This window comes from Callorhinchus milii, unplaced genomic scaffold, assembly GCF_018977255.1.
Source record: "Callorhinchus milii isolate IMCB2004 unplaced genomic scaffold, IMCB_Cmil_1.0 Scaffold5, whole genome shotgun sequence".
NCBI classification, from domain to species: domain Eukaryota; kingdom Metazoa; phylum Chordata; class Chondrichthyes; order Chimaeriformes; family Callorhinchidae; genus Callorhinchus; species Callorhinchus milii.
Window position 1 is genome coordinate 27793077 of NW_024704746.1, and position 25965 is coordinate 27819041.

Consider the following 25965-nt stretch of genomic DNA (forward strand, 5'->3'; position numbering starts at 1 on the left):
TAGCTTCTTCAAATATTTGTAAACTAGACGATGAAAACAAGTTCAAAGTTGTACTTTTTTTTAAAAAGATTGCAATTCAATTAATAATTCCGGTCTGTCCTTTTCATCTGATCAAAACTGCAAAATCTATTCAAAGTTCACAATTTAGGTAAATATTTCTGAAATTACTTCCCTTGTTTTTGGTATCACAGTAGAAAGAAAGAGAGTAAAACAACTTGAGGATGGCAGCAAATTAACTAGGAAAATTCCTTAAAAACAGATGGTTTAAAGAAAAACAAAATCTAAATGTGGAGCAGTAAATATTTGGAATAATGTGAATTGTAATTTGAACAAATCTCCCTTTCGGGTTTTTAACGACAACATGTTTCATACAGAAAGGAGCCATATCATCATGTGAAATTCACTAACCTTGAATGCATATTTTCGGTTTATATGATCTTCAGGTGAAACTGGCCCGATCTTAAAACTCGGCAGAAGAATACTCCCCAGAATACCTTCTTCTTTATCATCTGAAAAAAAAGTCAGAGATCACAGTGTAACTCTTAGGACGTCAACTGGTTTAGTGAAATTCCTGACTCCCTGGGCTAGATGACTTTCACAATTACAATTAGAGAAGCTACTTTGATGTTGGGAGTAATATGAACTCCTGTACAACACTTTTGAAAATTCAATTTTGGCTGTCCAGTCATCTATCTCAATCTGTCGGATTTGACTTTTATCGTTAACCTAACCCAGCCTCGCCCTTTTTTAAAAATAATTTCTTCCCTTTGTACAAAATAGAGTGCCTCATTATAAGACCATCCATATTAGGATTCATAAAATCCCAACCAGCCTTATACCATGTTCCAGCCAGGTTCACTTGCACATGCAAGCAGCCGACTGGCTCAGTTCAGCCTGGCTAATTACAGCACCCTATTGACTTCCTCAACTGAGAATACAGTCACGATCATCAATATCTGTCTTCATCCAAATTCACCCAAACAAAATCTAGTCGTGTGAATGATAGTTATGCCAAAATCTGGTGCTGCAGACATTTCTAAGCATCTTTTGAACATTAATATAAAACCCTTCACAAGCCCTTTTTTAAAACAAAACATGATCAAATCAGTTAGAAAATCCTGTTCATGCTCCAGAAATAGCGCATTAGTCTGATGACCCATGGAGAAAAGCTTGTGATTTCAGTCCTCAGGAGGAAGGGGGTGAGGGACAAAAAAGCAGCAGTGACAAGCTGTTAACTTAATATTACTTCTGAAAACATTTTTGGCAAACGCTCATGAGCAGAAAGGCTTATGACTCTAAAAATGAGCCAATTAAGCTTCAAGGTACTCTTATTGTAATTCACTCAAGTTTTATAGAACCTTTCTTTCCCTACTGATAATCAGCAGAAATACTAAACATTAATTCTTAAACAATTACATTCAATGATCCATAGAGATGTTTTATAAAATGTCATTAAAAAGCAACCTTTAAGGTCATCACTGCAAATGAATTATTTTTATAGCAAAAACAATACTGAATAAGTCCAGTAGTTAAAGACCTTTTAAAAAAACAACTGTGTTAAAATGGGGTGCATTATGATGCAGCCACTTGCGTTCACTGCTGGGTTTACAAGGATCACCGCTGACATCACTGAGTCCTCATTTGAATCCAGGTTCCAGAGACAAAAGAAGAGCCTTCTTAACTCAGTCCTTTCAAGTTCTCTCTTGTGTATGCCGCTCATAAACCAGTCAGTCAAGAAATAAACGAGAGAAACTCTAAAGGAGTCTTTGACACTCAAACTTCACTGCATCAGGAGATTAGCTTTATACAAATGATCTTCCAGTTAACAAGGCAGAATGAATGCAAAGAGAGAAGCTGACAAACAACTGTTGAGGCAAAAGTAAAAGGGCATCTTGAATTTAGGCATTTTTTGATCAACTTGTATGATACAAATCATACCATTTCTTCTCCTCCTCCACTTCTCAATTACCAAGACTTGTTAGTTGGGGTGGGGAGGGAGAGGGAGGAAGGAAAGTAAATGGAGTCTCCTTGGGGCTGAGTTGGCTCTAAGGTGACAGGCTTGACAACGGGAGATTGTAAAGGAGTTAATCGTCCCTGGCAGTCTGAGAGCTCTGGTACCTGAGCCTGCAGTGCTGCAGGGCATTAGTGATGATGCATCAGTCAGCCTGTCTTGTTAGCAGAACTCGGAGGAGAAGGCCACATTCTGGGACTATGTCTCTTCCCAATAGTCGCCTGTTAACCATATAAGACTAATCCCTAATGGTAGGATGATCCTAGCTGATCAAGCAACTTCTGTGATATTTAAAGGAATACTTTAAATGCAAGAATGCATTTAAGATTAGGGTTTGAAGATTTACAATATTTTATGTTGTTAATTTTTCACTTAGATTTCCATCAAGTGCATTTATTTAGTGCAACTCATTAAATGGAACTTAATTAATCTGGTTCTATTTCTGTTTCTCAGGAAAGATGCCCTTTATTAAATCTTATACAAATTTAGCCTTTTGCTCTAAAGGCTTCCCTTTGAAACAGTTTTCTTCTGGGTTGATTTTCAAACATATTAGGCTGCTTGTGAAATCTCGGTAAAATGAGATTGTTAATGCCAGTGGCGTCTTATTAAATAGAAAAGACATTGAATTTAGGGCATGAAAGATCAAGAAAGTAACAATCACTAGACTCATTTTGAATTGTACAACTATTTCTGACCTATTACATTACAATTACTTTGCAATTGGTGATCATCAAATCATGGCATTTGTAAAATGATCTATATTATCTAGATGAATATCCTTCAGACACAACTATAAATCATGCAAAATGCAGGGAGCAAAAAGGCCAGTATCTCAGGCAGAACTTAGTTTTTTGAGTGAGTGATTCTAAATTCTACCCAAGGTTAACATTTGGACAGCAAAGGATGACAAACTTGAAAAATATAACCTATTCAACACAAAGGTAGATTTGCTCACTTGTTGCACATCAAACACACAGTTATCATTCATGAAATGATCTCAACGACTGAATTTTCCATCTATGAAAGTTGATTGGCAACTTATGATCAGTTTGATTCATCAGCTGTACAGCTGCTATCTTAAGCGCTCTGAAATTCTGTCTGGCGTGAAGGATGCCAGTTAAATGCAAGTTGTTGTTATCTTACCTCTGTAATAGAACAAGCACAGATCTGCAAGCACAAACCATCGTTTCTTCCAGAGTTTCATACCAGTACTATCCTAAAACATAATTACAATTTTTTTTCATCATGTAATGATTAGACTTGTCATTTGAATTATTGTTTTCACAGCCTGTCAAGTGTCTCTAAATTAGACGATTTTGTTAAATCTTGATATAAAAGGAATACTGCAACAATATAATTTATATTTATCAGATTTAATGTCATCAACTTAATTTTTGAATTATAAGTACTTAAAAGGGATCAAAGTGAACATTATCAAGCATGTAAATTATATTGGTAAACAAAACAACCAACACTATACTAGGTCAGTACAACCAGTTATGAAAAGAATATCAGGTGACATATAGGAAGATTAGGAATAGAGAATAAAGCTTTCTGAAATCCATTTTCAGGTTGAAAATGTCTGTACAAAAACACGGAAATGTAATTTAACATAGCAGCATGGTGTGAAAGTCTGAAAACTTATCAGCAACTCCTTAGGAGCTATACCCAATCATAGCTGTATGACAGAGTAGTAGGAGATAGCAGTTTTGGGTCAGGAGGAAATGAGTCGGAAGACATCATGTTATTGTCAATTTTGTTTTCATTTGGGTTTGCCCTGGGGTTATGTCCGCTAGGTTTAGAACCAGTCAGACACATCCCTTAAGAAAAATGACATCTCTTATGTGCTCAGGTGCCACGCCACAAGCAACAGTTTGACAGCTGGTTGTACAATATTGCTGACTGCATCTATGAATTCAAAATCCTCTGAATTCCACACAAGATGAAATGGCTCAAATGTAACTAGAATTTGCATGCTTTTTTTAAAATCTCTGCCCTTGTAAATACTTCAACAATTCAATACTTCAAATGCATCAAGTGGATTTTTTTCCAAATAAATATGTACAAAGTAAACATCTCAAAGTTAAAACTGCTCAACTAATATTTTTCTGGAATACCTGTTTGTATAGCCAGCCACGTTTTATAACCGGTGCATTAGCATTCCTTTTAATAGAGTTTGACCTTTTGCCAAAATTGTGAATTTTCTTTGAAGATCTTGATGACTGAATAATAAAAGATGAAAAAAATGGTTTAGTCGAGTAATTGATAAAAAAAAGATGGATTTTAACAAGTTCACCTATATGTATATATATATATATATATAGGAAAATCATGAACGACACACATCAACTCAGTAATCAAGTTTTCTGTGCAATATCATGAACGACAGGCAATACCGCACCTTATTTTACAATGTTGCATTGAAGCAAAGGACCCCAATTATTCCACGTAGGATTGTACATTGATGGAGCCAAAAATAAATTGCCTAATTTTATGGTGCCAATTGATGCTCAGTGTAAAAGCAGATTTCAAGTTTAGCCTCACACAGCTTTACATGGCACCCAATGAACAGCATCTGTTCAGTTATAGAACTGAGAAAGGACCCTTTTAATCAAATAAATCTTGTTTTGGCAAGGTTAACACATTAACAGATTGGCTTTCACTTATAACTGAAGTACCTCTGCTATTTGAGAAAGTACAGGACAATTTGTACAGAGTCTAAACTGTGAAGATGTTGTACTTTCTATTCATTGTATAGAAAACTGTTCGCCAGTTGTTGGGACACTGTTTTTATTTAATATAGTTACCTTGTCAGGTTTATCCTTAATGGAGTGTCTATTAATAAGATTTACTGCTCTTTGAATATGAGGAGCATACATATTTCAATTAATGATAATTAAGCAGCATAAGTGCTGAATTTGAACAAGGTTTTTTTTTAAAACGATGAGCCCATATAATGCAGTGAAAACCCATTACACTTCAGAAGTTGGGGTCCATAAAATCCCAATTGGTAGTCAGTGCCTCCACATTCACTGCAAATTCACACAAAGACACCGCACTCCATTAGAACTTCAAAATGTCTGACTTCTGAGTCACCAGGCAGGTCACCATCGACGTCCCTCCGGTGTGCTGCACGATGGCTAGGTTTTTTAAGACACGATTAATCTGCCACACATATTTTGGATTTTGAGGGTAAGTGAATGTCAAGGCCACTGAAGCAAACCAATGTTCTAATTAAGTGCATAAAAGCAGGTGCTGATGTGCTCCATTGATGGGCTCCATTTTCAAGAATGCTTAAATCAAGACAAAATCTGGAATTTTTAAACTGTATCATTTGAGACTTTAGTGCTACAGTGGAGTACTGATCAATAACCATATCAATATCAATAATATTGATCAATAGTATCAATAATACTGCTTTTCAGTTTCCAATTGGATTTGCATTCAGGCACATTGTCACTTGCTAGACTGTACTGTATTTCACTTAATGTGCACTGATATATTTGAAAGATCAAACCACTTCTGAAAAAAATTACAGCTGCTGTAATGAAGCACATTGCTGATCAGAACTGACATTCCATCAAGGATTTGGTTTCACAGTTCTAATTTTACTCCGAGAATGACTAAAGTAGTAATCAGCTATAATTCTACATGCATCTATTGCCAGCTAATGGGAAATGAATCAACATAAAGGTTCTCTTAAATAGCATCTGTTTTATGAAAAGATATTATTTTTGAAAAAATTACCTTACGCATGGACTTTCAAAACAAAAACTGTTCCATTTTGTTACTTTGCTATTCGCCATCGTTTTGTGATTTTACACATCCACGTTCCAATTTATGAATCCCTTTTTTAAGTGTTTTATTTCTATCCAACTCACTTTCAGTCAATATATTTTCATCTCTTCCACCCTCTTAAATTTCAGGCTCTCTCTTACTTGAGCCTGTCTAATTCACATGACACAAGGCTCTCCCAATAGCTCAGCTAATTTATCCAGTTAATCGAGCTTTGTAATTCAAACTGGTAACACCGGAGGCTCAATCTACAGTCTGTGCTGAATTAGCTGAATTTTGCTTGGGCAATATGGTGGATGGACTGGTTTGAAAAAAAAAGGAAAAGAAAAACATCTATCAAAGAAAAATGCAGAGAAAAAAAAATCTATTTGAATACCATACTGCAGGTCAAAGGAATTATATATTCTTATATATGCCAAGAGATTTCATCTTGACAACACTTTAGATCTATTTGAAGAACAGAATGGGTCATTTTTTCTAACCTCACTGAAACTGATCCCAATGAAGATATTAAACTTCACCAAATAAATTAAAATAATAGATATCTGGTTTGACTTTTAATGGAATGATCCAAGTACTCTTCAGGCCAATGTGTAAATTCAAGTTGATGCTCAACAGTTGTTTGGAGTACTGACGAAAGAGGAACAATCTGGAGCAGACTATAATGAAAGTGTAAGTCGATCACTTGAGCACTACCATGTCTCTGGAGAAAGATAGCATTGAGGGGAATAACTGAAGAATATCTACTGTGTAATATGGAAGAACCAACATATTGTCGTAAAAAAGGTTTTAAGACTGTAGATACTATATTCAGTGCCTTCTGAAATATTTCAAGCATATCTGAATCTAAAAAGGCTGCCAACATGTCTATAGTTTGCTAATACAGGGTAGACTCTGGAAATATCCAGTAAATGAATGCAAAATTATTAACAAAGCTATTAAAGTACAGGGATGCAGAGAGCCTCCATCTCACGACATTTGATTAAAAGGGCACTGAAAATGTAATACTGCTCAATAAATTCTGTATCTCGTTGGAAAAGAACTAAAGTGAAAAGCAGGCAAAAATGTAAGATGATCACTTGAGCAATTCATTGGAGACATTCTGGAGAATAGCGAAATGTAAAGGTCAGTAAGTTACTTGCCATGAAGCAACCAAAAGGATTATATGTCTATATCTAAACAGGATGATATTCTATAATTCTAAAGGAAAGAGGCAAGGTTCTAGTTAATATTTTAAGAGGATTGTGTTTTAGCACATATAGTGCACTGAACTTTTTCCCCTTTTAAATTCTGTAAAGGAATGAAACATTAATCAGTAGCAGACCAGTTTGGCTAAGAGACAGTAGGAAAAATGAACAAGAGCATTTTACAGGACACTTTTCAAGTTCATTTAGAGAGCACAAAAAACTATTAAGACTACACAACAGTTGTGGAGAAAAAGGTTATGCCTCTTCCATTTACAGAAAGTATGCTGGCGCCCAGAAAAGATTTTGGATTAGATGAAGTTCTACAATTTATTTGGCATCTAAAAAAAATTGCAATGGTAGAAAATATCTTTGCTGGATTAAAGCTGTCCATCCAATAGGGGAAAAGTGCTAAATGGAAAAAGGCTTGGATGTTAATTCATGGTATATTTCCAAAATGATCCATTTTGTATCCACTTTCTAATGTATAAAATGATAATGGATCAGCCTGCTTCAGTGGTAGCACTCTCGCCTCTGAGTCAGAACTAAAAAGTAGATGACCTGAATAATAGATGAACTAAAAAAAAAAGCACATTTCAGTTGAAAAAAGAAGCCTTTGCACACTGGTAGAGGAGACACTAAAACGGCTTATAATGCACGGATACCTATTGCACACATGAAGGAGAAAAATAATCTGGATATCTGGAAATATCCAGTAAATGAATGCAAAATTATTGACACAGCTATTAAAGTATTGGGATGCAGGAAGCCTCCATCTCACATTTGATTAAAAGCCAAACAGAAGGGAATTCTGTTATGACCCCTTTGGTATAGCTCTGGCATCCTGTGGACCCGCACTAAGTGGAAGTGTGGTACAGTTTCCAACACTGGTTAGCGCTCTGTATTGCTCTGGGATGCCACCCTGCATGAGTGGCGCTATATAAATGCAAGTTGTTGTTTAGCTAACTTTCCGCGCTGAATTATTGCCGACTTGCTGGTCATCAGGTCGCTGCTGATGTCACCTACGACACGATATGCAGGCAATATGCAGCAAGTGCTGCTGTCACTTTAGCTTCCTGCACATAACATGGCATCCTGGAAGCAGGCTTTTTTTTGTTGGAAAAAGCACTTCGATTATAACATGGTCTCTGAGTTGTTGGACTCAAAAGTTGATTGAAATGAGGTTCCTCTATGGATTATTCGTACACTGTAAAGTCACTAGTATTGTTACATTTAGAACATTGCATTTAATATTGGAAATGGTTTAGAGAACAGTAAAAACTAGAAGCTAAATGCAGAGAATGAATGACGCTCACAAAACTGATTGGAGTTTCATTGCAGAAAAGATTAGGAGAAATGATACTAGTCTTTAAAAGGAATGGACACACCAAAAGTGCAGCAATAAACACCTGACTTAACTTAACTTAATACTGCGTATTAACACGCACAGCCAGGAAATATTACTTGCACCATTTTGTACACATTGAATTTTCTCACGCTTGTGAAAGCCCAAGACATTACTTCTTTTTCTGAACAAAACTTTTTAATGTAAACTACATAACTGAAATCATACAATAATGTACACTAATGGACAGTCAATAAACTTCAGTCCTAACAAAGGAGCAGTGGAAGGGTTGATTAAAACAAATAATACCTAGATACTAAAATACAATTTCAAAGCTAGAAAATGGCTGATTAGCTGAAGGGATTGTCAATGCTCATTAAGTACAATCTGCTGCATTTCTATTCCCATTATTTTTTAACAATCGTTATCTTTTGATTATATACACAATAATTTGGTTACTCAATCCATGATTGTTTGTGGGCAACAGCTGTGCACAAGTGGGTTCTGCGTTTCGCCCACAAAATAGTCAACTCACTTTACAAGATATTTTGTGAAGCGCTTTGAGACGTCTCAACTACATGATAAGGCGCTATATCAAATACAAGGATTATTATTATTATTTTATTATATTTCAAGGTATCACTCCAGTATGAGTATGAAATGAAAATGCACGGGTTGTCCAAAGTAACCATCTGAAAACTGAGTCTTTGAACTTGGCTTCCAAAAGCCATAACCATCTGAGCATTGCTGCACTTGAACAATTATTGACTACGACGTACAATCCAAGTTAAAATGTCAGCAAGTACAGTTTAATGTCAGTAGATTTCAGAAGCAGTCATCTTATCGTACATTAATACTATACTTACCCTGCCCACAGGGCTCATTGGAACCAGTGTCATTTCTGATGCCATCGTGTAGTTTGAAACCTCACTCACCACACTCACTGGTCGCTCTTTTCTTTCTTGAGAAGCCATTGTTGCAGCAGCCCTGAAATGAGCAAATGGGGATACAGTGAAGGCACACAGCTAACTAACTGTATACGAGGACAGATATAAATAGATATGCTCACTTGTCATTTTTGTAGCCACATCCTATTTTCTACATTCCTTACCAGAAAAAATACTGGGTTCTCATGAGAATTTGCAAGTGGAACGGACAAATGTGGGTCAAAAGCATTTAGTTTAACCACTTCACCCAGCATTGTGTGTTTTTTTTAAATTTCAATGCCTCCAAAAAAAGACATAGCTCACAATTTTATTGTTCATTTTCCTATGTAAACTACCAGCAAAATTCTCTGGCATAATCAAGAATTGATATGTGAAACCAGAAGCCCGAGAAAAAGAATAAAGGAGGTGTTAAAGGCCGGTTATTAATTTTAACATTTCATTATACAGGTATTTACTTTTCTACTGTTAATATAAACACAAAAATTAACATTATTGCTGTTTAAACACATTTAAACAGTTAACAAATCTGATATTGAAATTATTATCTTAGTTCCACAATGCTGTGGAGAAATACCATCACTTCCTCCTTTATTCTTCCTGAAAAAAAGTGAATTCCTCCAATTCATTTATAACCTCCTACATTGTAGAATTATGTTCTCATTGTGACGGGGTTTCATAGACTTCCACTGGAGTTATTGAATTGCAAACCAAATTTGTTGTGAACAATAGCAATTGCATGTTTCCAAAATCCACGGCTGAGGGAACGGTGATTCCCAAGTCAGCAAGGCCCAAAGAAAAACTGGCAAATCAAATCTTTCCAATCAATGTAGCAAATTTGGTTCATAAACATTGCAAACTAATCAAATTATCTTTTTTTAACAAAAAATTGAATCCACTGCCAAAAATATACCTGCTCAAAATGACATCAGTGAGTATAAAACTTTGAGACAAACAACGTTTCCTTTAGGAACCGGAATTGGCCTGGAGTCTTTTTCAGGAGTGGTGAAGGTATGGGAACCTGGGAGCATCTTGCAGGAGCAAAGAGCATTGCTAACTGATGAGCGGTGATGTGACAGCACTGCACTTATTAGTTTCTGCTGTCTATCTAGCTCCCTAGGTTCTGAAGATTCAGAGAGCTGGACTGCGCAAATCCTTTGCAAGGTTAATTAAAATTCAGACCAATATTAACTGTACAGTATTAAAAACAATACAGAATACGTTCTAGAGAATTACAGGCAGCAATCTAATTTTGGTGTCGAGACAGCTAAGAAACTGAAAGCCGGTTTTTCGCATTTCTTTCTTAAGAATTTTCCACAATTGTGCTAGATCTTAAATTTTAATATAGAATGGTCTTACGGACTAAGACTAACCTGCATTTCAAACTTTAACTCCTGTGATATTATAAGAATGGTTCAATGAGAGACTGCACAACAATGTTCCACAAACAACCATGAAGTGAAAGGACATTTTTATCTGGAGGATTGTTGTCTATGACACCGGGAGAAACTCCCTCTACGTTTTAAAATTGTGTTATGGGATCTTTAAAGTCCACCTTAACAGGCAGAAGTGATCTTGGTTTAAAATCCCAAGCTCTACACTGGATTGAGAGCAAAAACTCCCAATGTGAGGCTTGAACCCACAACCTTCTGCCCAAGAGGAGAGAATGCTATTAACTGAGCCGGGCTGACACATAAGGTCAACCAAGATCAAATCTCATGGATAAAAGTTCAAAAGTAAGTCATCAGGAAGAATTAGACAACAGCACTTTATGGCCAGATTATTCTGAGCATGTTCTTTGAGGCACAAATTTTCAGGCAAGATGCACCTCACCTTAAGATATCCAAAAGACCTCTCCATCAACTGCAAGTTCTTTCATTTGGAGAAAGCTACTTAGCACAAGTTGCCATGTATAAACAGACAGGCTCATTCGACTAAAGGATTCTAATAGGAAACATTTCCCTTGGCTCTAATGTTGGCAAGAACCTTCAGAGTTCTTATCAAGTACAATCGAACATGACAATCTTGAAACGTCAAAATGTAACCAAATGATCTTGAACATGTAGGTATAAAAACAATAACGAAAATTGTGAACAAGAGCACAATCAAAGTACTCAAACTACTACTACCCTGAAAAAGCAGGACCTCAAAACTGAGGACAGAAAGGGCGTTGGAAGGGACCACAGTGGAATTTTGTCATTCCATTCTATTGATCCCACTTACTTTTTTGTGCTATTAATGTAGGTTCTGCCTTATAATTCAGGTGGAAGAAAAGGGACCATTCTCCTGTTTTCAACCCAATAGTTAGCTTATAACCACAATAAGGATGCACGTTTTTCGTACAACATTTAGTATTAGTAACAATTTAGTAAAATGCACACTTCTGCTTCAAGGTACTAACTAGCGTTATTATTCTTTCAGAATTGGGCACCAATCACACTTTTCCATACACTTGCACCAAACACAAGTAAGGTGTAGTGACATGGATATTGTAGAAAGAATCCCGAATTACATTTACAGCAAGAATGAGTTGAATAACAATTCATTTTCAGCTTGGGAATGTTATTATGCTCTTGGTGCCAACCGATCCCTCGAGACACAGGTATGCAAGTTGCTTAGCATGTTTGCCGATTAGTCTGGTCAGGTCAGTACAAGTCCCATCACGGTGCCATTGTCAATACACATCAATCTTTTTAAAACAATCTGAGGCTACATTTCAGCTGTAGACTGCAAGAGGCACCACCCAAAGCAAGAAAACTTATTCTGACCATGCACGGTAAGTAACTCTGTTCTTAACCTATAGCCAAACCATTCATTTCAGGAAGAAAATTGATGCATAATTGAAGCTCCTGTCATACAGAAAATACAAGTTGGTGAAGCCACCAACATGGTCAAAGAACAAGAGATGCTAAAACTTTCAGCGATAGACAATGCCGTGAGGCTAGAAATCTTCTAACTGAAGCATTTGTCTATGTGACATCCCTCTCCACAACTGACAACTTGAAGCTTCAGGCATTTTTCTGAAAGAATATTCTGAACAGCAGGTTTATCCATTCATTGGATCACAAATATCATGAATCTCTCTCAAAAGTTGCTGCATATAACAAAATATCATCATCGCTCTTAACAAGGAGGGGAAGAGAAACTAATCTGAGTATCAGCCAAATTCCCCTGCTCAGTGTCCAGCACCATCTCTATATCGTGCTCTGATCCTAGTCCACATGAAGGACTCGATATAAATCAGTGTTGAAAAAATAGAGGGGAAAACTCTTGAGAAAGACTGACCAGAGAGAGACAGGTGGAGTGACACACAGAACATGTCCACAGGGAGACAGCTTGATAGTAAGGGGGGGGCAGAGAGGAAGAGAAAAGACACGGAGATTTATTCACAAAGTACAATGTGACCCCATTCATTTAGAACGCATATACTCTGAGGGCTCATGTCCAACTCTCTCGCTGCGCATGCGCAGGGGTCGAATGCAGAGCCAACCCTAACACGTTTGTTTGTGCATTGCAACAATGGAAGGGCTATTGACAACAATCTGATGATCTGGAAGTCAGCCAATTCGCCTTCCCCAATGCAGCTGCCATTTTGTCTTTCTGCACGGATGCCTAGTGAATGTGCAAGTGCTAACCAGGAATTGTTTCCCATTATATTCAAGTTGGAACTTATTATGGGTCCCAACTACTGAACAATAACAGGGGTCCACTGTGTTGTCATGCCTGCTCCCAATAGCTCACTGAACTCGACTGAACTTGAAAGGGGTTTGGAGAAACTCTTCAAAGAATTGAAGAACAAGATTTCAATTGTCTTATCGAAGGGACATCAAAGTGATCAAGATTGAGTGAAACTGATTAAATCCTGACAGGCTTTAGATAGAGCACAAAGGGTTTCAAAGGATGAACAAAGATTGAGCTTTGAAAGTGACAGCATGGACAACTGAATTTCAGTAGGAGGCAATTCTGCCAATCATACTCAGTTTGCGCTAGTTTAATTTCTAACGATTCATACAAGTCAGTTTTCTTTCCAATTCCCAGGAAATTAAAGAATCTCCGAAGCATAGCTAATCTCACCAAAATTAATAGCCCATCACTTTGAAGAATTTTCATTGTAGTGTGATGGAAGTGCAGGACTTGGACAGGGGAATTCTGAATAGTTTTTTTGTTTGTGAAATGTAGAGCCAGTGATAAGAGTGAAGAGCGCATTGAAGAACTGAGCCAGAAGTGATGAAGACTTGAATAAGGGTTTTAGGAAGAGCACTGGTGAGGTAGTGGCAAAAGTGGGCAATGTTCTAAATGTGAAAGTCAGCAATGGAATGAATGCGACAATAAATAAATAATGATAATCCTTGTATTTGAAATAGCGTCTTCATGTCGCTGAGATGTCTCAAAACGCTTTCACAGGATATACTGTAAAGTGGTGACACTGTGTATATTTTGTGGACAAACACAGGATTGAAACTCAGCATGGAGTTGAACAGAACAGTGAGGTTATGCAACACCAGAGTCAGCAACAAAGGAGATTAATGAAATCAGAGACACTGGTCATAATTTGATCCAGTGCTCGTTGAATTATGTTTGTAAAGTTGAAGATTCTGTGTTCTTTCTTCAGAACTCACCCCCTTTACATTTCGGATTAGTCATATTGCTCTATTCTGTACTTATCTCACGCAAATGTTAGTTTTGTAGTGTAATCAAATGTTTACAGAACATTCTAGGTGTGGTTTGACCCAGAGTTGTCGAACCCAGATTTGTACTGATCCACATGTGGCTCATGAACAACTGGAGCTGTAGTAGAAAATGTTATAATAAAAACTAACTCACTATTAAAAACAAAGGGTTGGAAAAGTTTTTAAAAATGCTATGAGTGCATTGCATGTCTCAGTTACAATATAGAACAAGATTTCGAGCATGAAACCAAAGTTCTAATGTGAGCAAGAAATTGCTGTTGCCAGGGGCTGGGTTCAAGAAGAGTGCTCAAAACTGTAACTTGAACAAATTCTAGTTAATTTTCAAACTGTTAAAGAGGGGGGGGAACTGCAGCTCGGTGACACTAAGAAGTCCAATGGACCGCCCAAGCTTTTTTTAAAAAGTTGCTTCTGCTTGGGGTCCAATTCGGTACGGTCACGTGGAATGATTCAACGCCAAAAGCAAGTCCTGATGATTTCATTAATAAGAACAGTGAATTCTCCCAAATTCTATTGGTAACCTGACCAATATTCTGCTCCTCTTCAAATTTTCCTAATCAGATAAATTGTTCCTTTTTATTTGCAAATGGGATTTTGAGATGTCATGTTTGCCTACGAAGCATATTTTTTTTTTCAACTGCGTGAGGTGCTTTGAGACATATGGCTATATAACAAATGCAACTATAGTATAATGGTTGTCAGTGGAGCTCAGTTTGTAAAAGGCTCATCACTGGTTCAAGTCCCACATGGGGACTTCAGCTCAAGGCTGACAGTCGAGTGCAGAACTGTTATATTGTTAATGGTCCCACATTTTGACTGCCTGTTCTCGTACATATCAAAGATCCCATGTCACTATTCAAAAAGAAAATAGTTTCTCCCTGTCCTGGCCAACAATTCTCCAGATCGAGAATTGGTTATTCACCTCATGGTCATTTGTGAGACCTGGCAAATCGCAGCAGATTTACCGACAGATAGTCACTGCACCTGACAACAATTACTTGTGAAGTACTTTGGGACATTGTGATGTTGCAATGTGATAAATTGCTATAAAAATGCAATTTATTTCTTCATCCATTCACTTTACAGTATATTCTGTGAAGCATTTTGAGACTTCTCGAAGACGTGATATCAAATCCTCGGATTGTTTTTTTTTATTATAAGAGATTATTTGAAGGGATGAAGTGAAATATAATGAGATTGCAGGAATACTGCTTTATGTGAACTCCAGCTAATGGATGTGAAAATCATTCAGTATGAAAAGGTGATAAGAGTGAAGTGCGAGACAAAATTTCAATGGATATTACTAAAATCCAGCCATCATGACATCATTATTTTTATGGTGCATTATTTTAAGTCTTGACATTAAAGGGGAAAGTCAAAACTAAGATAATCTACCATAAAAATAAATTATGCAAACATTATGCCAAGTTAAGGCATATGTGAAATATAAAAGCACAACTATTCCTTTTGAAATTCTTGCACTGTGAGAATGACGGTGAATATTTAATTTGAGTTATTTTTGCTAAGAGCAAGGTATTGGGCTAGGAATTCCAGCTTGTCAAAGAAATAAATCCCAGTTCTCCTAAGTGGCATTTCAGTATTCAACTCCAATTAATGAATAACTGTCAGATCAACTACATTTATAATATGCTTCTATTCCATGCTGAAACATCATTCTTTCAGGCTATAACTATTTGGATTAGAATCTGCAACCAATATAAGTGAATTTTCATTTTAAATAAATATTTAAGTGTTTTATTTAAGAAACAAGGGGAACCTCACATGTTCAAATTGCAAAAAATATTTAAGAGAAACATTTTATTTCTGCCAATTCATTAACCAGCTCTTCAAAAACAGAATGGGAGAGTTCTCATATATGTAATACTCCATTATTTGAAAGCAAACGGTACTTTTTTAATTGCACCAAACTATAGTAGCACCCAACTCTACCTTTCCTCCTCTACCCTCAACTCCACGACCACCGATGTCCTGACAGCTGTCTGTCCGACATCGAGTCCTGGACGAGAGATAACTTTCTCCAGCTCAACGTGCGCAAAACTGAGGCCCTCCTGATTGGCTCACGTCAGCGCCTCCGGACCTCAGGCGCTGACAGCATCAACATCCAAGGCTGCACTCTCCACCTCTCAAAGCCATCAGGAACCTCGGCGTTTTGTTCGACCGTGAGCTGTCCTTTCTCCCTCATATCCGCACCACAACTGGCACCGCCTTCCATCACCTCCGGAACATCGCCAGACTACGGCACTACCTCACCCCTCACGCGGCTGAAACTCTGGTCCACGCCTTTATCACCTCAAGGCTGGACTATGGGAACTCTCTCCTCGCCGGCCTTCCCGGCCCTCCCTCCACACTGCAGGTCATTCAGAACTCTGCAGCTCGTGTACTGTCCCGCACCAGACACCGCGACCACATCACTCCCACCCTCACCCTCGCCCTCACCCTCACCCTCGTCCTCCCCCTCCCCCTCACCCTCGCCCTCGCTCGGCTCCACTGGCTCCCCATCCCCCAGAGAATCGAATTCAAGATCCTCACCCTCACCTACAAGGCCATTCACGGCCTTGCTCCCTCCTACCTCTCCGACCTACTATCCCCCCACCTACCTGCCCGTACCCTCCGTTCCTCTGGCTCCGGTCTGCTCCACATCCCTCGCCCCAACCGCCCTACTATCGGTGGCCGGGCCTTCAGCCTCTCAGCCCCGAGGCTCTGGAACTCCATCCCCCAGTGCCTTCTCCGCTTCCTCCCTTTCCTCCTTCAAGGCCGGTCTCAAGACCTTTCTCTTTGACCGTACCTTCAGCTCCCCTCTCGACTCTCTACCCCCTCCTCGCTCCCTCCCTTCCCTCCCCTCACCCTGACCATTTCCCCCCAATGCTCGGGTCCTGACCCAACTGTGCAGTGCCTTGGGACGTCCTCCCAACGTGAAAGGCGCTCTATAAATGGAATCTTGTTGTTGTTGTTGTATAGTATTAAAACAATAGTATTTCAATCTTCATTGACCTGATAAAATTGAACCTGCATTTTACACAATGCTTTTCTTGAAAATGCAGTATAAATCTTGTTGTGCAGTGTGGAACTTAATCAAACTGTAATTCTGTGCCAAGTCCAACTTGAAGTTGTTTCTGCCGTATTTGGGTTCACTCTGCTGCAGTATAACAGCTTCAGTGCAATCCAATTCAAACTCCACTCCCATATACACAGCGCATATTTTTAATATTTAATGCAGATTTGAATTAAAATTATTTTTTTAAAAAAGTGGCTTCTTGCTGAAGGGTGAGGTGGAATCATCTTTAGTATTTCTCATTGTTTAATTCAATGTTATACTATCCTAGTTAGAAATTGAAAGACAACGTATTGATTACATATTTGGGTTTGAATTGTATATTTGCATAGCTGAATGTAGCTTTGAATGGTCTAAAGTAAGAAAACTTCTTGTGGATTGGTATATATGAATTAATTCTAGTGAAAATGTTTTAGTTTGGGAAGTACGAACTAAATTTCTGAAATGTCTGCATTTTCCTGTCGTAATCAATATATTCCGCATTGAATAGCATGTGAATCTCCAAGTTGGCCAGTTTGTTCCCTTTCAGTTGCTGGATTTTACTGCAGTGCTTTGGTAACATTTGCATTTTTTTTGCAAAAGAACTTTAAAAATTTCTAACAAGGAAAAAAAATCATTATTTAAAAATAGTCCCCTGAACTTCTAAGGTGTAATTTGTGGCTACGAGAATAGAAATAGTCATTCCCCTACCAGATGGGAATTAAAAATCAGACCCCACCCCCCCACCCATGGCTGCTTTGAGCCAGACTAGCAACTTGAATCACAATTAGTGACTGTAGCTGGAATACAGTCAGGCCCTCAATTGCTGGAACAAAAGTGTGGATTGCAACAAAAACTTTCAATTTATATAACGCCCTTCATGCCAGGCGGCCTCTCGGAGTGCTCGGAATTAGCTCTTCTTTCCAAAGGCTGCAGAGTTTTATTTGAGCGAGTTTCTCAGTCTAGTTTCTAGTGGGAATTACAACCTACAGGCAAAATTGGATGTAATTCAGCACAGGAACTGAATTGGTAGTTTGACTCAAAACAGCCCAGAATAGCCTATCTGATTAAATCCCACTGCAACTGATGATCTACACCGCATACAGCGTATTGATGATATTGAGTTTAGGAGTGTATTTTCTTGGCAGTCCACTAACAGAGCAAAGTGTTCCACGAATGAGAAATTGTAGGTTTTGTTTATCCAATTAATGGCATATGCAAAATATATTTCCACTACTTTTGGGTCAGTTTCATGATTGCCGCGTACACATGGAAATTTCAAAGATTTGGAATGGAATGCAGACACTCTCTCTGGAGGAATGCATCCCTCCCACCTAATTCCAGACGGTATTAGATGCGGGGTGGAAGGAGCCAAAGTTTGGGAACCCCAAGTGTTCAATGGATTACCGTTGGAGTTTAATCAGCTAAAACCACATAGGTTTCCATTGAAAACACAATCTGGTAATTTGCCTGTCCGGTCAGGATTACTCTACTCCATAAAGGTTTTAGCGTGCAAGGTTAACTGTAGCTGAGTGAAAAAGAATCTCTGCCCCCATTGGGTTATTCAGATTTGATTAAAATATAATGTAACCATGTAATTTAAATACTATAAAATGCGAGGCACACTCTAACAAAACACTCAATATTTGTACAGTTATGAGCAATGTGAATATAGTGACTATTTGTTTGTAGGTAATGAGTAAAATAGATGACCAAAACACAAATAATATCTAAATAGTGTGCTCGGATAAATTTAACATTTGAAAAGACAGTTACTCAAATCTAACAGCAATATTGCAACTGTCACTGATATAAATAATAATGTAATAAACTGTGACATTTTATCATCCTACAGTTATAATGCAGGCCCTCTTTTGACCTAATCTCAGATTCGACTTCAATTAACTTTTCTGGGATTTTTTAAAAAAAAGTTTCAAATCATTGATGCTATTTTCCATAATAATTCCATCACCCAGTCGCATACCATGCTAATATCTTGTCACTCCATACTAGCAGCTGCGGTAAAATAATAATCCTTGCATTTAATATAGTGCCTTATCATATCTTCGAGATATCTCAAAGAGCTTCACAGAATAATTCACTGTAAAGGGAATTGTACGGATATTTTGTGGGTGAAACGCGGCAGTTAATTGCATACAGCAGTGTCCCACAAACAGGTGTGATTGAGTGACCAAATTAATTTTTTTTGAAGGGATTATTATCCCCGGAAAAGCGATGGCCCCAATTGACCAACTACTGGGTTCCTACTTACTGCTAGGTAAACAGAGGCATATGGATTAAGGAAACTTGCCCAACATTTCGCCCTGCCGGAGAATCCAACCCAGGTCCTCTCACTTGCGAACTGAGACTCTAACCACTAAGCTGCAGGACTTCAGTCATTCAGTACTTAAAACAGGTTGAATCCTATGTTGAATCTTCAGCTGAAGAATGCATGCTAGTGATTCCTCCTGCTGTGACAATGTCAGTACTTTTAAATTTGTTCATACAGTTACGCAACTGACCTTTCAAACAATCAAATACTTCTTTTTATTTATTTGAAACGCTCCTAGCCTTTTTCACCACCGACCCTCTATTTACTCACGTGCCCTTTCCTTCCTTCCAGCCTTTCAGATAATGTTTACTCTAATCATAAGTGGCATTCTCTCTAAAGATAGTTTCTCTGAAAATTACAGTAACTTCAACTTAATTCCAATATTGGCTTAGGCTACAGTAAAAATGTTTAGTTTCATGTTGCATTCCTCTGGATGTTAATATAATTTAAATTGAATTAAACTTTCCTTGTGTTTCGATTTTTGTTTGGGGTGGTAGAGGGCCTGGAGAAGTAAGCAAGGACAGGGAAAAAGACTGTATGAGCCAAATTCACAATCAATGCTGAAACTAACGGTCTTTTACACATAGCACTTGTGCAATTCAACTTACTTTGAAAGAAAATCGCATTACTATGTATAATTGCTGGAAATGTATGAAGCAGTAAAAGTAAATGCATTCAATATATGCATAAAGTAAACCTGAAATAATTAGACAAATTATGAGGAATACTTCCAATGTTTACAGAGTTGACAAATCTGAATTTCAAGCAAACAGCTATAATTAAGAAACTATTTCTGTTTCCTAACTTCCTAATCCTACGATAATTGAGCTATTTTTGGTAAAATCTATGAAGTCTAATATTAAATGGCTTCTTGAGTACATTTGATTTAAGCCGTTCATTATTCAAGAGACTCTGCAAAGACCCATGTGCAAGTTGACTGATAAATGCATTTAAATTCTCCACTTTTCATGAGAAAACCATTAACTTGAAAGTGCTCAAATCGGCTATACTGTGATCAGCAACAATTAACAAAATAAGAGGATCTAAATGAAGACAACTGTAAAATTGTAACAGGTGCAAATTGAGTTGTTAAGCACTTTCAGATGAATGACTGAGTTAATCCGGTATTCCACACCAAGATCCCAAAATGTTGTCATTGCAGAGTTACTGTCCTCCTTTGAAAACACATTCAAAAGTCCCACAAGCATCAGAAAATTAGCCCATGGATTGGAGGGGTGTGGGGGCAAAATTAGGCACTGGATTAGATTTCAGACTATCTCAAATTTATCCTGCAATATGCAGTCATTGCTTGGAGTGTAATGCCTGTAGCTGTGATAATCATCAAGGATGACCTCCGGCTCTGGCCTCCTCCTTGTCCCCTGAGTCCTCCGCTCCACCCTCGGCGGCCGTGCCTTCAGCCACTATGCCCCGAGGCTCTGGAACTCCCTTCCTCATTCCCTTCGCCTCGCCCTCTCTCTTCCTATTTTCAGGTCTCTGCTGAAGACCTTTCTTTTCGACTGCGCTTTTGGTCACCTTCCCCCCCCCTCCCCTTGGCTCGGCCCCGGGATCCGATACTGTGAAGCGCTCTGAGACGCCATGCGGCGTGGAGGGCGCTATATAAATCCAAGTTGTTGTTGTTATCAGAGATCTTTGTGACATCAAATGTCAATTTACATTCCAATCAATCAATGGGCTTAACATATAAATAAAAAAAACTGATCATAGAATTATTCTAATTACCTTCAAGTAATTCCTCAAACACAGTGACTAGGTTTATGTACAAATTTACCATAAGATATCTGTCTACAAGACCAGAACTGTTCAGCATATATGACTTTTCATTACGTACTCTCCCTGTAGGGACGCATCCTGCTTATCTAATTCCAGAGTATTAGGCACAGGTTGGCAAGAGCTACGGTTTAGGGATCTCAGAGCGTACTGCCGGAGTCTAAAATCAAATAGATAGCTTGTCATTGAAAGCACTGTCCAGCAAGTTTTCCCACTGTTTATCCAGCTAGACCACCCTACTAAAGCAAAAATGAAGCAAAATTAGAAACTGGATTAGATTTCAGACTATCTCAAATTTATCCTGCAATATGCTTTTAAGTACAATAAAATAAGTACAAAATGGTACAGCAACAAATGCATACAAACAAGCAACTGGTTTAAAGTGAAATGTATGAATAATGTATTCTCTAATCTTAAATTGGGTCTCCATCAGCCACACACCATCAACAGAAAACAACCTGCTCCCAGGCTTCCAACGCTGCCCTTGATACTGACCTCCAAATGGTGCATGAAGTGCTATCCAATTTCCTCTCCTCCGTGCTGGCGAAGCATCAGGCCTCTGGTAGTCAGGGTTTTCAATTGACAGTCGAGATCAGACACACGATGTTTTGGTGCCACAGTAATGAACCTACATTGACGTGGTTCTTTGCAATCTATACAAATAACCTTGACCCACAATAATTCTCATGGGTCTAAGCAAGTAGTGTGGATGTTATTCATTCTCATCTAAAGTGCTTTCAAAACTGAAGTATCCAACGGAGCCAAATTAGTGAAACGTTTAGACTGATGGGAGACAATTACTGTAGGTTTTTAACAACAATTTGCATTTATCATGCGCCCTTCACGTAGGTAAGGATTGAAATGGTTTAAAAGCTGGGGGCTGGACACTGTTGTTTGTACACTGTACAAGTACTGTTCCTGTGAGTTTGTTAATGGCATCAACGGTCAGAGTGCAGGCCTGCAATGGCTCTCTTTGGGTCTCACCTGGAACATTTGACTGACCAGAGCGGATTTTGATTGACAGGAGTTTTTTGGGGGTTTGTACGCGTAATTTCCAGAACAGATTTATTTTATGATGTGTGTATTTTTCCCATGGTCAATAAAGATCCCAAAAGTACCTCAATTAAGTCCATTTTTCCCCCTTATGTCTTTACGAAATAGGGCTAGACACGAGGGCACCTCTGAGGATTTATTTTCAGCTTCTTTTTTGGTGACTAAAACCATAAACCACAAAACCAGCAAATACTTTGTTTTTAAAGAACTGAAAAAAATTGAACTCTAAAACACTAGATTGTATGAGCTCACTTTTGGCAGGCCATCTACAAATGTATGAGAACTTTGATATCATGGAAAATTTTAAGTTTAATGAACATAGGACAGGTCTGTTTAAGGGTTTCCAACCACAGCACCCAAGAGTCCCTGAATCTAATTTTTCACTGCCAAAGAATTAAGAAATGTAGTCAGCACTATATATGTCATGTATATGCCATGTAAGAGTTTTGTTACAACTAGTAAAACAATATACTTTCTAACAACCCCATTGCACTGGATGTTATTCAAATTTGTGCAAGATCAGATTTTATAACTCTAAAAGGAAATTACATTGGTCACTTTATGGCTTCAAAACATTTGTTATTTTCCTTCCCTCCCCATATTTCCTCATGATCAAGAATACGCTATATTCGAGGCTATTTGAGCCAGTGCAGAAATTGTTTCGACAGCTCAAAATATTTCCAAGACTTTGCACTCAATAAAACCAGAAATTTTTCTTAATAATTAAGTTAGAAAGAAGGTTAGATAACCCAGAGAGCATTTGTAATGATTTAATGGTCCACAAATACTGCTCATCCTTCCTCAGATGCATTATAAGCTTCATATGGTCATTAACTGCCACAAGCGTAGAGAATAGTTGTGAGCATATACTGTATGTAACAAAACAAATAATGAACTCGTGGTCCAAATCCTACAGTGAACAATACAGAGAATTCCAATCTAGAACTACAGAAACTACATAATGACATGGAAACATGGTCATAATCCTTAGGCATTTAAGGTTATTTATAAATTGAAGACTTTTTTTTGGTCCGCCGGGTGCCGAAACCCATCATCATACTTAACAGTATCCAAACCAGATACATTCCTAAGTATGTCTGACATCTACAATATTTGGATTGAAGCTTGATAATTTGTCCATTGCAATTGTACATACTCATTCAGCGATTAACTTTAAAACTGATTTAGTGCAGACAATAGTACATTTGCACATCTTGCCAATAACTTGCAAATCAATTTTAAGTGATTTCAGAACATTTCTAATCAGGTTAAAAAAAAAACATGCAAACGGTAGTAATATAAGTTCAATTTGCTTTTATTCTTCAAACTAAATTCAATAAGTCTACTCCTCAACCACACCAAGTTCGATCATCAAAAACACAGAACTAAAGCGAATTTGCTTTAGCTTTACAAGGCATTAGAATTCTAGTTTTCAGCTATAAATCACCGTACATTTTAGGGAAAAGAAGAGGTACAGTTTCAATTAAACTGCACATCATTAAGTCACATCTAACAATATGACCTTGAATCAAAACAGACATGAGCCCTCATAATCAAAAAAAGTTGACATCAATAAAAAAAAACCCTATCATGCAAATCTGAACTACAATGCGCATTACATCAGATAATTCAAAAAATGTGCAGTTGAAAATTTTTTCCATGTAAGAAATGACTTCACAACTCAAATACATTTTGCATTAATGTGTTTACAATTTACACAATTGAAATCCTACCTTTTAGAAAGTGTGATCGATCGTGCAGTAAATGTTTACGGAAAGTCAACGTGGCTGAAACTGAATGTTGGTTTATTACCAAACTGCTAGCAAGGCTCACAGTCACAAGCAAAACGTTCTTTGAGGTTTTCTTAAAAAAAACTGCATCTTAGAATTCAATCATCATTTAGGCATCTTGGTCTTTGTGGGTTGAAATAAATGCAGACTGAGCCTCAGTACTGAGACTTATTTCACTTGAACATTACAAGTGGAATGCATTACTGCATCGCACAGTATTCAAAGATAACTGGCTAGTGGTAGTTATAGATATGAAATCATAATTACTGGATGTGGGAGGGAGTGAAGAATAATTGCAGCCATATTCCCTGAAATGAAGCTATAATTATGCTCTGGGAATTCGTGTGGTCAGGAATGAGGGACATTTGAACACAGAAAAAAGCATTCCCATTTTGAGAAACTCATATCAATGTGAAGCATTTATAAATCAGGTACAGTATAGTTGGATAGAGAGTAAAAGCTCCATTTGCTACATCAGTATACCTCAATCCCAAACACAGAAAAACTTACCATAGTACACTAATGTGACCAATTCCTTTCAAACAATATTCACTGAATCCAGTATTTGCAACTTCATTAAAAATGTTTGTTACACATTTAGGAAATTAGAGCAGCATTAATAATATTACATTTGATACTTTCACATTGGGAGGATAATAATAATAATCCTTGCATTTGATATAACGCCTTATCACGTCTTCAAGACGTCTCAAAGCGCTTCACAGAATATACTGTCAAGTGAATTGGATGATTATTTGTGGCCAAAGCATGGCAGCCAATTGCGCACAGCAGTGTCCCACAAACAGTCGTGCAATGAAGTGACCAATTTATTATTTTTTTTAAAAGGGAATTATTACCCCCAGAAAGGCGATCCGCCAGTCGACTAACAACCGGGTTTCTACTTACTGCTGGGTAAACAGAGGCATGTGGAGTAAGGAAAGTTGCACAACATTTTGTCTTACTGCAAATCGAACTTAAGTCTCTCACTTGTGAGGCGAATGCTCTAACCACTGAGCTACAGGACTCCAATGTCTCAAAGTGCTTATAGGTCAATTGTTGGTGTGAAACAATGATTTAGAACCAGGAAACAAGAGTGGACAAACTCATAAATTCCTGGTTAGTACTGAATTATTCTGCAATATGGATCTGAGAGGTAATGTAATAATGAAAATGTAAGCAGATACTGGAATGCTCAAATCTAGTTTTCTTTGCAAACCTCAGACATCAATATTCTTTCCCCTCGTCTGAAAATACACATTTTATTTGTAGTGAGCATAAAGCTTGATGTGAATCAGTCAGTACCACTGTGTAAATTACTTTAGGTACATAGCATCTCCTAGATCAAGCTCGATGCTCTGGCATCTTAAAGTCAGCCATTTGCTGTGAAAGAATCTTATCACAGGAGCTTGTTTTGGAAGCTTCTGGGAGAGGGTTCCTCAATTGCCAACCTATTTGTTTGGGAGAAAGGTAGTTCTGCCTCCAGGCAAGGCCTCCAGGCAAGACCCACACCCACCACCCCCTCCAGGATTTGCTAGACTCGAGACAGATATTGAGAGGCTGAGTCAAACAATATCTCTGGGCTGGTAAGCTTTGCAATTTCCATAGAAACTGAAGAGCTTTTATTGATGCAACCTACTCCTCTATCAGTTCTGTTCCATGTGCAACAAACGTAAGACCATTTGTATAGATAACATTCATATACATCTCCCAGCCTGTTAAAAGCAACTCATAGCAATTTGATACTTGGGAGNAAAAATTACCCACAGCACACTCTTAACATGAACAGAATGCTACTAGATTTACTGGATAAAATTTACGTGGAACAGGCATGTGTTGATCATAATTAAAACTGTTGCTAAGCCTGAGGAAACGGGTCTGGATAGTGTCAAAAGCCGCAATATAAAATATGCCTAAATGGTAACCAGATACTTCAAACCGCTCTTCTCTTACTTCTAGTGTTCAGTGGTTATGTAGAGCTTGCAA

General features: G+C 37.8%; 1 protein-coding gene across 10 annotated transcripts in view; it reads right to left on the reverse strand.

The window, feature by feature from the left end:
• The window catches only part of plekha5 (pleckstrin homology domain containing, family A member 5), a 130495-nt gene that overhangs the window by 44681 nt on the left and 59849 nt on the right, over positions 1–25965 (reverse strand). For all 10 annotated transcript variants that reach the window (XM_042335936.1, XM_042335947.1, XM_042335939.1 and 7 more), the window contains 4 exons: positions 9202–9322; positions 4129–4233; positions 3155–3227; positions 409–509 (listed from right to left, as the gene is read on the reverse strand). In XM_042335936.1, coding sequence (XP_042191870.1) covers positions 409–509; positions 3155–3227; positions 4129–4233; positions 9202–9322 — 400 coding nt within the window. The remainder of the gene's footprint in view (positions 1–408; positions 510–3154; positions 3228–4128; positions 4234–9201; positions 9323–25965) is intronic.